Source organism: Komagataella phaffii, chromosome 1 (assembly GCF_000027005.1).
Source record: "Komagataella phaffii GS115 chromosome 1, complete sequence".
NCBI lineage: Eukaryota > Fungi > Ascomycota > Pichiomycetes > Pichiales > Pichiaceae > Komagataella > Komagataella phaffii.
In genome coordinates this window covers 1,278,996-1,294,021 of record NC_012963.1, presented here as the reverse complement: position 1 = coordinate 1,294,021, position 15,026 = coordinate 1,278,996, and the positions used below count along the sequence as shown (strand labels likewise).

Genomic DNA, 15,026 nt, shown 5'->3' with positions numbered 1-15,026 from the left:
ACATACCTGATCGATAACAATTGAACAACTTAAACTGAAATCGAAATGGGCGGTGACGGTTATTCATGGCATTTTCTCAAACTCGTTTCAAAATTGAAGGTGTTGGGCAAAGAGAAGGAAGAAGGGACACTGCTGTTATAAACGCCCTGTTAGATGAAGATACTAACAAAAAAGTCTTGAATTTTGTTTCTTTCTAAGACTTAAAATATTATATAATTATAGTTTACCGCATGGCTTATATAATCATATCGAAGTACAGATGTGCCTGAATCTATCCAATCTTTGTGAGAGCGTTCCCACTGTTTCAGTGATAAGCTAAACTAGGCGACCAGTACCCATTTTGGCATGACAGAGAGGTTTTCTGTAGACGTTCCGGTAACAAACCTTGATGCCCATTTGGAGGAGGATGATGTGATACTTGATCCCATAGTTACGAACCTGCAAGACTATCAGAAACCATCATTCTTGAGCTCCATCTGGTCCAAACTGTTTAACAAATCCTCTGACGATGAATTTTTTCTGGAGGATATTGAACTAGAAGGGGGAGATTTAGCAGTTTCATCGTCATTTAGTTTCAATCGGGATAAGAGAGTCAAAATGAAACGATCCCAAATTGCTCTATTGGTAGGTTTCATTGGCGTAGTTGCACTCCTTGGTGGCTGGCTTGTCAGGGGAGTCTTCAATTCTGATCTTGACAAATTTCAGGATGTGAACATTCCGGTTGAACAAAGTAAGGTTTCCGATAGAAAATTACTGCTCAACAACGGTACAACTCCGTATCACGCCACAACCATAGTGATTTCTTTGGATGGGTTTCATCCTCATTATATTTCCCCCGACTTGACACCATTTATGCATGAATTACTTTCAGAAGGTTATGGAGCCCCTTATATGGTTCCATCGTTTCCTTCTTCTACCTTTCCCAATCATTGGACTATGATAACTGGCCTTTTTCCATCGGAGCACGGTATTGTTGGAAACACTTTTTTCGATCCAGATTCAAACCGTCAGTTTGTTAATACCAATCCGAGACTGAGTCTTGATCCAGAGTGGTGGGGAGGAGAGCCTATTTGGAAAACTTTGGACTCTAACAATATCACAACCTCTGTTCATATGTGGCCAGGAAGTGAAGTTCCTTTCGAAACAGGCCAACCGTTACAAGTTGACCCGTACAATGGCTCCGAAAGCTTAGATTCTAAAAAGTCTACCATTTTAAACTGGCTAGATAAAGATATCTCTGAAAGACCTGAACTGATTCTGTCCTATGTTCCTATTATAGACTCGTTAGGTCATAAATTTGGCACCCATGGAGAAAAACTAACAGAAGGATTGAAGTCAGTCGATTTTTTCCTTGATAGCGTGTATCAGGGTATAACTGAAAGAAATCTCACGGATATTGTGAATTACATTGTCGTTTCGGATCATGGGATGGCACCTACGTCCAACCAAAGACTTATCTACCTTGATGATATAGTTGATATGGATTCAATTGACCATATCGATGGATGGCCATTATTTGGGATTAGGCCAAGAATCCCTGTAGCTAAATTTTTCAAAGAGCTAGAAAAAAACTGGGAACATCATCTACTTAAAGAACATTTCAGTGTTTATCTGAAAGAGAATCTCCCAGAGGAATGGCACTTTGGGACCAACACAAATCAGTACTCTAATCGAATTGCTCCCATTTGGGTTGTTCCCAAGGTTGGCTGGTCCATCACCACCCATGAAGACATGGAAAATAAAATGGAGTTCGACTACAAACCTAAGGGGGTTCATGGTTACAATAATACGGAAGTTCTCATGCGAGCAATATTCCTGGGAGTTGGTCCTTACTTCACAGAGACGCTACAAGGCAGTTTGAAAGTCAATCCATTCCCCAATATTGAACTTTACAACATTATATGTAATACTTTCAACATCAATCCTGCACCCAACAATGGATCTTTGGATATTATCAGCCTTAAAAACCTGCTACCTAATGATTGGCATGACAGCCTGAACTATCCAGGGATCCAGATTGATGATGAACCATTTATGGTGATAAACTCATCATATGATCAAATATGGCGAGTTTCTTACCCTGAAAATCCCAAGGTTGAATTGACGGAAACAAGGACACTAGCAACTAGAACTGCGACTTCAAATTCTCTATCTAACCCTTCAACCTCTGCTTCCACTGAAAACAAAATCAGTGAACTCATTATTGATGTAATTGATGATATTGAAGAGGCAATAGAGGATGCCGTAGAAGATGCTTCCGATTTGGTGGATGAGGTCAGCGAAGATATATCAGAAGCTATTGGAGACTGGAAAAAATGAAAGCTTCTCACATTTTGGGCACCAAATTCACATTTAGGGTTGGTTCTGAAAGTGACTCGATTTGAATGTCTATCACGATGGACCTTTTCCTCGTCAAGTAGGCTTGAATGCCTAGTTTTAGAGACGTTTCCAGATCTTTGGTTGTTGTAGCTGAAAATCCATCTATAGTCAGAGATTGACAAAGTAAATCATAGCGACATGATTTAGTTTCATTGAATATTATGCAGATCACTGGAAGATCATTCGATATGGAAGTTATTAAATCCGTTACATTAAAAGTTAACGGGGCATTTTCTTTAAAGAAGAATACTGCCAACCGTGTCCTTTCTATTGCTTTCAATGACATGGCGTAAAGCAGTCCATTACCCGGTACTGGAAGTGAGGTAACATCTATCAACTGTTTAGGCAAAAACACAGGATATAACAAAGAAGAGAATTCATTTGAAAGATCGAATCCCTCCACCACATTATATACATCGTCCTGATAGTCTTGAAATGATTCTCTTATCGACCTAAAGGCATAAAACAGATTCATGGAATTTTCAGGTGACCTTGCTGTCTCAAGTTGTGTAAAGATTCTTAACTTCTGATCTCTAAGTTCTGACAAGTATGTAAGAGGAGATCTTGCAACGTAATCGAAAGCTTGTAACTTTTCATTTAGGGCCTCTAATATGTCGTATAAATCACCAACCAAAGCAAGTTCATATACGGTATCGATGGAGGGAATGTAGTCATCTTCAATTTCTTCTGGAACATTGTCTATTTGAATAACTTTTACCCTCTTGTTTTTCTTGTTAAAGCTATTAAAATTATTCTGCGAGAGCTCTTTCAGCGAAGTACCGACCAAAATTAAGAAATCTGAGTTCTCAATGCTTTCGTTAGCTATAACGGTGAAACTGTGCTGACTAAAATCTGGGACTGTTCCTCTTGCCATTGTGGTGGTGACGAATGGAAGATGAAAGTTTTGGACTAATGATCTTAATTGAATGTGTGCATTGTAAGATGAAGCGGCAGCTTTTCCAACGACAATCAAGGGATAACGAGCTTTCGTCAATAAAAAGACGATGTCATCGAGTTTGTTGCTTGCTGGACGAAGACTGAATTTTGTGTAAGGATTTTTGGTTGTCAACTGTTTCAGATTGTCCTCTACAGGAGCAGTCAATACGGAAGAATCAAAATGGATATGAGTTGGACCTGACCTACCATTTATGGAGGACTTGAAGGCCTGAGTCAAAACCTTTTGAATTCTATCAGGAGCAGAACACCTTTGATAAAATTTTACAAACGAAGTGCACAGATGGCTGAAGTCTTCCTCATCAGTTGAAACGGTGATAACGATTAAAGGCCACCGCTGGTATTGAGCATTCGAAATTCCAGAAAGTCCATCTAGAAATTGACTACTTCCTGGAAGCAATAGGATTGCTGGTGATGATTTGATATAACCATGCATAGTGGAAGCAAAAGAAGCAAATTTTTGGCTGGGGGCCTTAATCACATCAATCTTTGTTAATTCAAACCACTTTAATAAAGGATTAGTGGTGGAATCATCTATTCCAAAAACTGTGTCAATACCCAGAACTGAAACAGCTTTTGCAATTAACTCAGCCCCATCAGACATCGGTAAGTATAATAGAAGAAGATAGAGAATGGGCAACGACTACTTGGAGGATTTATGTTTAGTGGCGGGTATTATTACCAATTTTGCATCTTTTCGTGGGGAAAGAATGGGATGAACTTTGTTGTGATTCTTTCTGCAATCTCCTTCTGCAAGCACCTTCAAAGAAGAATTCTTTTTACTCTGTGAGAGAAGAAGCATGTACTTTTGATTCATCGATGTCATAAACTAAGAACTGATTGATTTCAAAATAAAAACCTTTTGTATTCACCTCTTCGCCTCACTTCTTGAGGACATCTTAGTGGCACCAATTCCTGGTCGAACTCATACTCTCTAGCAATAAACTCAAACAACCGCAGGACGTCAATTGAAACCGACATAAGACCCATGGTGACTATATAAATCTGTAAAGCCTCTTTGAGGCTACATCGGCGTCGCTGTATAAATGCAACCCTCTATGCAGTTTCGGTAGTAGTATGCTTCACTTCTGCATCAGGTTTCCCACAGCCAACATTTCACACAATTAGCGAAGGGTGATCTAAAAATACCCCCTTACATTAATCAAGATTCACGTATAAATCCACCTGTAAGGTAGCTAGACCCTCAAACGCATGGACTACAATAGCAGCAGTAGAGCTCCTCTAAGGACCAATCCAGACTACAATGGTTACAACGAAGATGATGACGACAACGACAGATATTCGTTTTACCAAGGTTATTCCAACATCAATAATAATATTCCTCCAAACGATGATCACAATGATTCGTACTTACACCCTGATATAAGACCAATAGAAAACTCATACGTCCCAGAATACAATCGACCTTATTCGTATGACGGCAGTGAAGTTGGTGACAACCACTACAGAAATTATCAAGAGTATCAAAACACGAGTCGTCTGGAGCCAGGGCCAATTTCCTTCCATCAAGATCAACCTCCTGGATATGACCAGGAATCTTTTGAGCTGAACGAATTGAGAAGACCAGCTATCCCTGTTCCTGGAACATTTGACGTTTTCCAAGAAAGACCGGAATACGGTGGGGAAGATGAAGAGAGATTTATTGAGAATAATTTTCAAGCCTTCCCAGAGGGTGAAGATTATAAGATCAATACATATGCTGATGAAGAAATTGATGGCGAACTACAAGAACTAAACACAATTGATTCATACAAAGAGGGCGATGATTCCGAGGAAGAAGATTCCACTGGGAAGATCAAAAGATCTCCCACAACAACTAGGTTAATCAAACTTATCCATGGTAATCTGATTTTAGATTGTCCAGTTGCTTCTAGTTTATTGGAGAAGTATCGAAACGTTAACTTAACAGCTCGTGAGTTCCAGTTTATGAGATACCAGGCCGTCACTTGCGATCCAAAGTTCTTTTCTCAAAATAATTTCACATTAAGACAAGAATGTTATCAACAGCCTAGAACAACTGAAATCATGATTGTTGTAACAATGTACAATGAGAATGATATTCTTTTGGCCAGGACTTTGAAGGGTGTTTTTAGAAACATCAAGTACATGGAGAAAATGAAGCATCACGGTATTTGGGGAGAAGATTCTTGGAAAAAAATTGTAGTTACCATTGTCAGCGATGGTAGACAGAAAATTAACGAAAGAGCAAGATCACTAATAGCATTGTTGGGTTGTTATCAAGATGGATTTGCTAAGAACATGGTCAACAACAAAGAAGTTGTGTCTCATGTTTACGAATATACCACAAAGATTGATATTTCTGAAGTCACTGAAGACAGGGTTAAATTAACTTCAGAAGACGTTGTTCCCGTCCAGTTAATATTTTGCCTGAAGGAAAAGAATCAAAAAAAAATCAACTCCCATCGCTGGTGTTTTGACGCATTCTGTCCAATTTTAAAACCTAACGTTATCGTTTTATTGGATGCCGGTACCCAACCATCTTCTAATTCAATATATAAACTATGGAAAGAGTTTCACGATGACCCAAGAGTAGCTGGAGCATGTGGCGAAATTCGGGCTAACCTTGGTAAACACAAGAAATTACTAATAAATCCACTGGTTGCTGCTCAGAATTTTGAATATAAAACGTCAAACATTCTGGATAAGCCCATGGAATCTGTCTTTGGATTTGTTTCTGTCCTACCAGGTGCTTTTTCTGCTTATAGATATGTGGCTTTGCTTAATGACCAAAATGGTATTGGTCCTTTAGAAAAATATTTCAAAGGAGAAGACTTGCATAGCACAGATGCTGGCATCTTTAGTGCCAACATGTACTTGGCAGAAGATCGTATTTTGTGTTTTGAGCTTGTTGCCAAAAAGGAATGTGCTTGGTTATTAAGGTACGTGAATTCTGCACATGCTTCAACAGATGTTCCGGAAAAGCTTGACGAGTTTATATCTCAGAGAAGACGTTGGTTAAATGGTTCATTCTTTGCAGCTATTTATTCTGTGTTTCATTTCTACAAATTATGGGGTTCAGGACATTCTCTGGGAAGAAAAATTGCCCTTCATTTGGAGTTTGTATATCAATTTTTAAGTCTTCTGGTCTCTTGGTTTTCAATGGCGTCATACTTTTTAGTGTTCAGAATCCTAACATCTGCTTTAGGAGAGCCTGGAATGAATGTGAAACCTGGTAAGGTTTTGGGTGTTGTTTTTTTGTGGCTTTACTTGATGTCAATCGTGACTACTTTTGTCCTGGCATTTGGTAATCGTCCTAAAGGAACTCAGAAGTTCTACATTGTCATTGTTTGTTTTTTTGCAATTATGATGGTTTACATGATATTTGCTGCCGTACTGATGGCAGTTAAAGCTGTTACAGACATCTTACAAGAACATGCCAACGATTTCCAGTTTTACATGATCTTTACAGAAAGGCGCTTTAGGGATTTGATCGTTGCCACAGCTTCCACATATGCTTTATATCTCATTGGGGCTCTGCTATTTTTGGATCCATGGCATATGTTCACCTCGTTTGCTCAATACATTTTACTAAGCCCTTCTTACGTGAATGTGTTGAACATTTATGCTTTTTGTAATATTCATGATATCTCTTGGGGTACTAAGGGTGAGGAGATGAAATTGGATCTGGGCGTACTGAATGTATCTTCTGGTGAATCTGAAGTCAACTTGCCTATATACAAAGTTGATATTGAGGATGCTTACAGCGAACAAATGAAAGTTCTAAGTCAACCGTACGAAGAACCACAGTTCAAACCGTCAGAAGAAGAAAAGGAAAAAGATTTTTTCGCATTTATCAGGTCTATGACAGTCCTTATATGGATGTTTACCAACTTTGTCATTATCGCATTAGTATTGGAAACCGGAGGAGTGAGTGAACTGGGAATAATTTCAGAAAAGTCTAATAAGTCCGAGATCTTCCTTACAGTCATCCTATGGATCGTTGCATTTATGGCCCTTTTCAGGTTTCTTGGTTGTACTACATATTTGGTCACCAAGTATATCAGAAAGTTCAAAGTGAAAGTCCGCCAATGAAAGGTAGGACTGTTGTCATTATCTATCGTCTAAATATGTACATGTAAAAAAATATTGTTGGCAAGAAGGAGACCATATCAACAGACACAATCACGGGAGCTTCGTGGAAAGGGGATTACATCACGGATGTTTTCAACACATCCCAAATAACATAATAGTCGTTCAAAGCCCATTCCAAACCCTCCATGAGAAACGGATCCACTTGATCGTAAGGATAAGTACCATTCAATATCATCAGTCTTCATATTTCTTTGCTTGATTTCATCCAGCAAGAGATCAATATTGTGTTCTCTCATCGACCCTCCAATTATTTCTCCAACATCTGGTACTAGAAGATCAAAACATGCCACAGTTTTTCCATCAGGGTTTCTAGTCATGTAAAATGGTTTTGATTCTTTGGGATAATTTAATACGAAGACCGGAGATTTGAAATATTCGCCTGTTAGCCATTTTTCGTGTTCCGATTGAAGCGGTTCTCCCCACGCAGGCTTAAATTGGAAGGAGATATTTCCCTTGGAACTCTCTGCACTCAGTATATCTATAGCTTCAGTGTAAGTAATAGTCTTCCATTTACCATTCAATAGTTGATCCCATCGTTCAATCATTTTGTGGACGAATTCCTGGTCACGCCTTGAGTTAATCAAGTTGGAACCTTGACCTTCCAAATCTTGATGCAAAGAGTTCACGACATGTTTTATCATTCTTTCACAAAACGTAGTGAGCTGTCTGACATCCGAAATAAAGGCAATTTCTGCTTCTAGCATCCAGAATTCACTAAGATGTCTATGGGTATCACTTTCTTCAGCTCTGAAGCAAGGAGTTAAGGTCCACACTCTGCTAAGAGCCATACAAAGTACTTCTAAGTGCAATTGAGTACTGACAGTTAAATAACTATCTTTACCAAAAAACTTGTTTTCTATGTCAGCTCTAGAGGCACTTTCAATTTTGAATAATTCTCCAGCACCTTCACAATCAGACGATGTTATTAAAGGGGGATGAGTTCTAGTAAATTGTTCCTGGGTGAAAAATTCCATCAACTTCATTTCCACATGAGATCTAAATCGTAATATCGAAGATAGAAATTGAGTTTTCCATCTCAAGTGGGGAATCGTTCTCAAGAACTGGGGAGAATGAAATTTTTTTTGCAACGGATAAGAATCTAAAACTGGACCTAATACCTTGACACTATCAGGATCAGTTGTTTTGAGCTCGATAGATTGACTTTTACCGTTACTTTCCTTAATCTCACCAGTGACTTGAACGCTGACACCAGTCCTCAACTCCTTTGCCTGGTCTGGTGGAACTACGCACATCAGATTTTGAAATGATGTCCCATCACTGATATCTATAAATGCGATTCTCTTTTGAACTCGCACACCTTTTACCCAACCGTTCACCGTGGTCTGAGATTTAAAAGGGGGATCTTTGAAGATTTCATTAATGCATTTCGATAGGGCGTATGAAGATTGCAGCCTCTTGAACTGAAAAACGAATCCTGGAGGTTTTATCAACATTTTGCAGAGAGTTTACTAAGGGAATTGACTAAATCTCTACCTACCCAAGAGAAACGCTTCACTGGCGCGCACACAGTGAGTTTTTAAAAATGCCTCCAGAAACGGATTAAGTATTATGAATGTTCTATGACAACTACAGATCTATAATTATAAACTTTAAGCTGAAAGGTAAGCGCTGAAGGTTGATGAAAAATAAAGAATGACATGGTGAACTGAAAAGGGGAATGAAAACAAAAAAAAAAGAAGTCATCAGAAAAGGTATCACTGGCAATGCCTCAAGTCATAAAATGATGTCCTCTATTGTACTATCCATTCGACCCCCATGCGACTCAACTCAACTTCTTGATTAATAAGAACGCCCAAACATACAGTAATGGATAGCAGGTCTGTCACATTTGACACACTTTTGACCAGCCTTTAGTTCAGGCTGTTCGAAAGGAATACACAACGACTTGGCACCCATACTTGGAGCCTTTTCGTCTTCTTCCTCGTCATCATCGTCATCTTTTTTAGCTGAGGAGTCCTTTATATCGTCTTCACAGTCTGCATCTCCACACCATGGGGACAACAAAACATTCTTTCTGTTAAGCGCAGGGACAAAGTCTTCCCATTTGTCAATGATTATACGATGAGAATCAAACTTAGCTCTGGCTCTAGCTAACATTTCAGCCTGCATGGTCTCCAACAAATCTGAAATTTCTTTCTCAAAAGTGTCTAAGGAAATGGTGGTTTTGGTGAAGTCATCACGACGGACGGCCACTACTGTATTCTTCTGCAAATCCCTTGGGCCAACTTCAATTCTCAAAGGAATACCCTTCAATTCAGCATTAGAAAACTTCCATCCTGGGGAGTAGTTGGTTCTGTAATCGGATGTAACTCTCAAATCATTTTGACGCAGTTTACCCTCAATCTTGTTACAGGTGGCTAGAATTTTCTGTTCTTCCTCCTTGGTGGTCTTAGAAGTGATTCCGACAGGAATAACAATGACCTGGTACTGAGAAACTCTGGGTGGAATAACTAAACCCTTGTTATCGGAGTGAACCATAACCATGACACCAATAACACGGGTAGACAAACCCCAAGAGTTCTGCCATGCAAAAAGTTTTGGTTTGTCGGCTCCGTCAGGATTCTCAACGCTGATGTTGAACATCTTGGAAAAATTTTGTCCTAAGCAATGTGAAGTGGCACCTTGGATGCCTCTACCAGTGGTTGGAATGTAACCTTCGCAGGTAGTGGTGAAAAGACCTCCAGCAAACTTTTCATTCTCGGTCTTCTTGCCCTTCACAACGGGAACGGCCAAGAGCTCTTCATAGATGCCAACGTAATAATCCAAAATCTGTAAAACTTCTTTATTGGCCTCCTCAAAAGTCAAATGAGCAGTGTGACCCTCTTGCCAAAGAAATTCTCTGGTTCTGAGGAACGGCTGTGGATGCTTGAACTCCCATCTTACCACTGAATTCCATTGGTTCAATTTCAATGGCAAATCTCGGTGAGAACGAATCCATTTAGCGTAGTAAGGATACATGACAGTTTCGGATGTTGGCCTAATAGCAATGGGCTCTTCTAATTCAGAAGAACCCGCTCTAGTAACCCAAGCTACTTCTGGAGCAAATCCTTCAATATGATCTTTCTCTTTTTCGAGGACCTTAGAAGAAACAAACATAGGGAAGTAGGCATTTTGAACTCCCAATCTCTTGATCTTCTTATCGAAATATTCCTGGATACGCTCCCAAATAGCATAAGATGCTGGACGGAGGATGTAACATCCAGAAACATCATAGTAGTCCATCATCTCACCTTTGGTGAGGATCTGCTGGTACCAACCCGGGAAATCCAAATTCTTGTCAACAGTGACGCCAATCAGTTTGGCATCATCTAATCTAGCAACACTCTTATCCTTCTTTGGAACAGCTGGCTTCTGAGCAGGTTTCTTTTCAGCCAAGGCAAAGAAATTTGCAACAAGGATGTTGTTTGACAAAGAGCACAAGAAATCTTTTAAAGTCTTTGCAGATATAGTCAGCTTAGAATCATTATCTTTCAACTCGTAAACCTTGTCATCTGAAGCGTTTTCAATGTTGATATCCAAAACAAGTTTACATTTAGAAGCATTATCAGGGTTGAGATGACCCAATCCAAATTGGACAGCTGTAGTGGCGAAAAAAAGTTGTGTCAAATCATCTTTAGCCAATCGTGGATCCTTAACCTCAGCAATGTCTGCAATCACAGATGAAGGGGTCTGAGTAGTAGCCTCGGCTATAACGATGATCGGGACAGGATCCTGAGATTTGGCAGTCTTTGGTTTGAAAACAAGAGCCTTTACAGGGACTCCTCCTTCACTCTGTAACAGAGACAGGGCAGCCAGAGACGATACTAGGGCCATTTTATTGCGATAAACAAATGCTGATCAAGAGTAGGAGAGAGAGAAAAAAATTGAAGCGATAATCACTGTTTTGGTTGTCTCACAGATGGAAATGAAATATGATAAATCGTGACTTTCGAAACCAAAAATTCAGAACGACGTTTCAAAATAGAATAGTTGAACCCTTGAACGAAGAGGTTCTACACGTTGATTTAGAGGCGACGATAGTTGGACAATACTTATCAATATGGATAATCGACAATCCTCAAAAAGCGTCTCTACCCCAAGAAATAGTCGTGTGACACTCATAGGGCTTTAATCAAATAATAGTCAAACTTGAAGAAAAAAATTTGCAGGCTTTCTTTCCCGTTTGGGTCGGCAGTTGCAAGCGACTCGTAAAGTGCACGACTATTTTTTTTCAACATTTCTAAAGGACATTGTGCTCAAACAGATTACTAAAGATAAGGTCCATAGTAATGTCTGCCACCTATTACATCAATGAACTGTCCGGTAGTGATGAGACTAGCTCTGGATCCAAGGAGCAACCTTTTAAAACTGCTGCATATGCCTTTTATAGGACTGCGGATGCCAAGTTATTTGTTTTCAAGACACTAGATGATGGTACCCAAGATTTTGTTGAGATCTCCGCTTCTGCCCTAAAAAAAGCAAAGAAGGGTGCTGAGGGGTTGAAGAAGAAGTTACAAAAGGCTAATTTGGCTGCTGAGAAGGACGCCGCTAAGAAGGCAGCTGAAGCGGCTAGTCAATTGGAAGCTATGAAAATTACCATTAAAGAAGATGAGTCATTACCGGAAGCTAGAACTATCAAGTTGCGAGCTTTGCAAGATAACTTGGGAACTCGTGTTCGGGTGCATGGTTGGATTCATCGTCTTCGTGCTCAAAAGGGTCTTGTTTTTATCGTTCTAAGAGATGGTACTGGTTTCTTGCAGTGCTTGTTGTCGGGTGATTTGGCTAACGCTTATCAAACTTCCACTTTAACTTTGGAAAGCACCGTGACTTTGAAAGGAATTGTTGAGAAACTTCCGGCAGGGAAACAGGCTCCCGGAGGAGTCGAGTTGAAAGTTGATTATTACGAAATTATAGGTTTAGCACCTGCTGGTGATGACTGTTTCTCGAACAAGATTCAAGAGGGGGCCGACCCATCATTGTTGTTGGACCAGCGCCATTTAGCCATTCGTGGTGAAACCTTAAGTGCTGTATTGAAAGTAAGAGCTAGTTTATTGCAGGCTATTAGAAGGGTTTACGATGAGGAAGGTGTCATTGAGGTGACTCCCCCATGTATGGTTCAAACTCAAGTGGAAGGAGGTTCCACACTGTTCAAGCTTCAATATTACGGTGAGGAGGCATATTTGACGCAGTCCTCCCAGCTATACCTTGAGACCGCTTTACCTGCTCTTGGAGACGTTTACTGTATTCAAGAATCATTCAGAGCTGAAAAATCTCACACCAGAAGGCATTTATCTGAGTACACCCATATTGAGGCCGAATTGGCCTTCTTGACTTTTGAAGACCTCTTGTCCCACATTGAGAGAGTTATCACGAAAACTGTCAAATATGTAGTTAATGACCCTGTTGCCGGTCCCTTGGTCAAACAATTGAACCCAGGTTTTGCAGCACCAGAACTCCCGTTCAAGAGAATGGAGTACGTAGAAGCACTGAAATGGCTTAATGATCACAGTATTCCAAACGAAGAAGGACAACCTTTCAAATTTGGTGACGACATTGCCGAGGCTGCTGAGAGAAAGATGACCGATACTATTGGTGTTCCAATTCTTTTGACTCGTTTCCCACTTGAAATTAAGTCATTTTACATGAAACGTTGCGCCGACGATCCAAGAGTTACTGAATCTGTAGATGTGCTGATGCCAACTGTTGGAGAAATCACCGGTGGCTCTATGAGGATCGACTCTCTCAATGAACTCCTGGAAGGTTTTGAACGTGAAAAGCTTGACAAAAGTGCGTACTACTGGTTCATTGATCAACGAAAATATGGTACCTGCCCTCACGGTGGTTACGGTCTAGGAACGGAACGTATCTTAGCATGGTTGTGCGACAGATTCACTGTGAAAGACTGTTCATTATACCCACGTTTCACTGGGAGATGTAAGCCTTAGGTGTTTTACCCTGATTAGATAATACAATAACCAACAGAAATACGAGAATCTAAACTAATTTCGATGATTCATTTTTCTTTTTACCGCGCTGCCTCTTTTGGCAATTCTTTCACCTATATTCTACCTTCTCTTTCCTTTTGTTCTAAACTTATTACCAGCTATCTATGTCGAATCAAGAAGAAGGACTTAAACTGTGGGGTGGCAGGTTTACTGGGGCTACTGACCCCTTGATGGATTTGTATAACGCTTCCTTACCTTACGACAAGAAAATGTACAAGGTGGATTTAGAAGGAACAAAAGTTTACACTGAGGGCCTGGAGAAAATTAATTTGCTAACTAAAGACGAACTAAGTGAGATTCATCGTGGTCTCAAATTGATTGAAGCAGAGTGGGCAGAAGGGAAGTTTGTTGAGAAGCCAGGGGATGAGGATATTCACACTGCTAATGAACGTCGCTTGGGTGAGTTGATTGGTCGTGGAATCTCTGGTAAGGTTCATACCGGAAGGTCTAGAAATGATCAAGTTGCCACTGATATGCGGTTGTATGTCAGAGACAATCTAACTCAGTTGGCTGACTATCTGAAGCAGTTCATTCAAGTAATCATCAAGAGAGCTGAACAGGAAATAGACGTCTTGATGCCCGGTTATACTCACTTGCAAAGAGCTCAACCAATCAGATGGTCTCACTGGTTGAGCATGTATGCTACCTATTTCACTGAAGATTATGAGAGACTGAATCAAATCGTTAAAAGGTTGAACAAATCCCCATTGGGAGCTGGAGCTTTGGCTGGTCATCCTTATGGAATTGATCGTGAATACATTGCTGAGAGATTAGGGTTTGATTCTGTTATTGGTAATTCTTTGGCCGCTGTTTCAGACAGAGATTTTGTAGTCGAAACCATGTTCTGGTCTTCGTTGTTTATGAATCATATTTCTCGATTCTCAGAAGATTTGATCATTTACTCCACTGGAGAGTTTGGATTTATCAAGTTGGCAGATGCTTATTCTACTGGATCTTCTCTGATGCCTACAAAAAAAAACCCAGACTCTTTGGAGTTATTGAGGGGTAAATCTGGTAGATGTTTTGGGGCCTTGGCTGGTTTCCTCATGTCTATTAAGTCCATTCCGTCAACCTATAACAAAGATATGCAAGAGGATAAGGAGCCTTTATTTGATACTCTAATCACTGTAGAGCACTCGATTTTGATAGCATCCGGTGTAGTTTCTACCTTGAACATTGATGCCGAACGAATGAAGAATGCTCTAACTATGGATATGCTGGCTACAGATCTTGCCGACTATTTAGTTAGAAGGGGAGTTCCATTCAGAGAAACTCACCACATTTCTGGTGAATGTGTCAGACAAGCCGAGGAGTTGAACCTTTCTGGTATTGATCAGTTGTCCCTCGAACAATTGAAATCCATTGACTCCCGTTTTGAGGCTGATGTGGCTTCAACGTTTGACTTTGAAGCCAGTGTTGAAAAAAGAACTGCCACCGGAGGAACTTCTAAGACTGCTGTTTTAAAGCAATTGGATGCACTGAATGAAAAGCTAGAGTCTTGAAGGTTTTATACTGAGTTTGTTAATGATACAATAAACTGTTATAGTACATACA

General features: G+C 40.0%; 7 protein-coding genes across 7 annotated transcripts; 4 read left to right on the top strand and 3 right to left on the bottom strand.

The window, feature by feature from the left end:
* Positions 1 to 345: 345 nt before the first annotated feature.
* PAS_chr1-1_0395 (Nucleotide pyrophosphatase/phosphodiesterase family member) lies at positions 346 to 2,319 on the top strand (the record flags this gene model as incomplete). Its single annotated transcript, XM_002490008.1, has 1 exon — positions 346 to 2,319. One exon carries the CDS (start codon positions 346 to 348, stop codon positions 2,317 to 2,319), a length of 1,974 nt encoding a protein of 657 aa, XP_002490053.1.
* A 7-nt stretch (positions 2,320 to 2,326) lies between these two features.
* On the bottom strand, positions 2,327 to 3,937 carry PAS_chr1-1_0394 (Hypothetical protein with low sequence identity to Pdc1p; the record flags this gene model as incomplete). The annotated part of the gene is made up of 1 exon (XM_002490007.1): positions 2,327 to 3,937. The coding sequence occupies one exon, from the start codon at positions 3,935 to 3,937 to the stop codon at positions 2,327 to 2,329; it is 1,611 nt and encodes a 536-aa protein (XP_002490052.1).
* A 608-nt stretch (positions 3,938 to 4,545) lies between these two features.
* PAS_chr1-1_0393 (Chitin synthase I) lies at positions 4,546 to 7,407 on the top strand (the record flags this gene model as incomplete). Its single annotated transcript, XM_002490006.1, has 1 exon — positions 4,546 to 7,407. One exon carries the CDS (start codon positions 4,546 to 4,548, stop codon positions 7,405 to 7,407), a length of 2,862 nt encoding a protein of 953 aa, XP_002490051.1.
* A 77-nt stretch (positions 7,408 to 7,484) lies between these two features.
* On the bottom strand, positions 7,485 to 8,921 carry PAS_chr1-1_0392 (Mitochondrial asparaginyl-tRNA synthetase; the record flags this gene model as incomplete). Its single annotated transcript, XM_002490005.1, has 1 exon — positions 7,485 to 8,921. One exon carries the CDS (start codon positions 8,919 to 8,921, stop codon positions 7,485 to 7,487), a length of 1,437 nt encoding a protein of 478 aa, XP_002490050.1.
* Positions 8,922 to 9,267: 346 nt separating this feature from the next.
* On the bottom strand, positions 9,268 to 11,301 carry PAS_chr1-1_0391 (uncharacterized protein; the record flags this gene model as incomplete). The annotated part of the gene is made up of 1 exon (XM_002490004.1): positions 9,268 to 11,301. One exon carries the CDS (start codon positions 11,299 to 11,301, stop codon positions 9,268 to 9,270), a length of 2,034 nt encoding a protein of 677 aa, XP_002490049.1.
* Positions 11,302 to 11,756: 455 nt separating this feature from the next.
* PAS_chr1-1_0390 (Cytosolic asparaginyl-tRNA synthetase, required for protein synthesis) lies at positions 11,757 to 13,412 on the top strand (the record flags this gene model as incomplete). The annotated part of the gene is made up of 1 exon (XM_002490003.1): positions 11,757 to 13,412. One exon carries the CDS (start codon positions 11,757 to 11,759, stop codon positions 13,410 to 13,412), a length of 1,656 nt encoding a protein of 551 aa, XP_002490048.1.
* Positions 13,413 to 13,576: 164 nt separating this feature from the next.
* On the top strand, positions 13,577 to 14,974 carry PAS_chr1-1_0389 (Argininosuccinate lyase, catalyzes the final step in the arginine biosynthesis pathway; the record flags this gene model as incomplete). The annotated part of the gene is made up of 1 exon (XM_002490002.1): positions 13,577 to 14,974. One exon carries the CDS (start codon positions 13,577 to 13,579, stop codon positions 14,972 to 14,974), a length of 1,398 nt encoding a protein of 465 aa, XP_002490047.1.
* Positions 14,975 to 15,026: the final 52 nt, after the last annotated feature.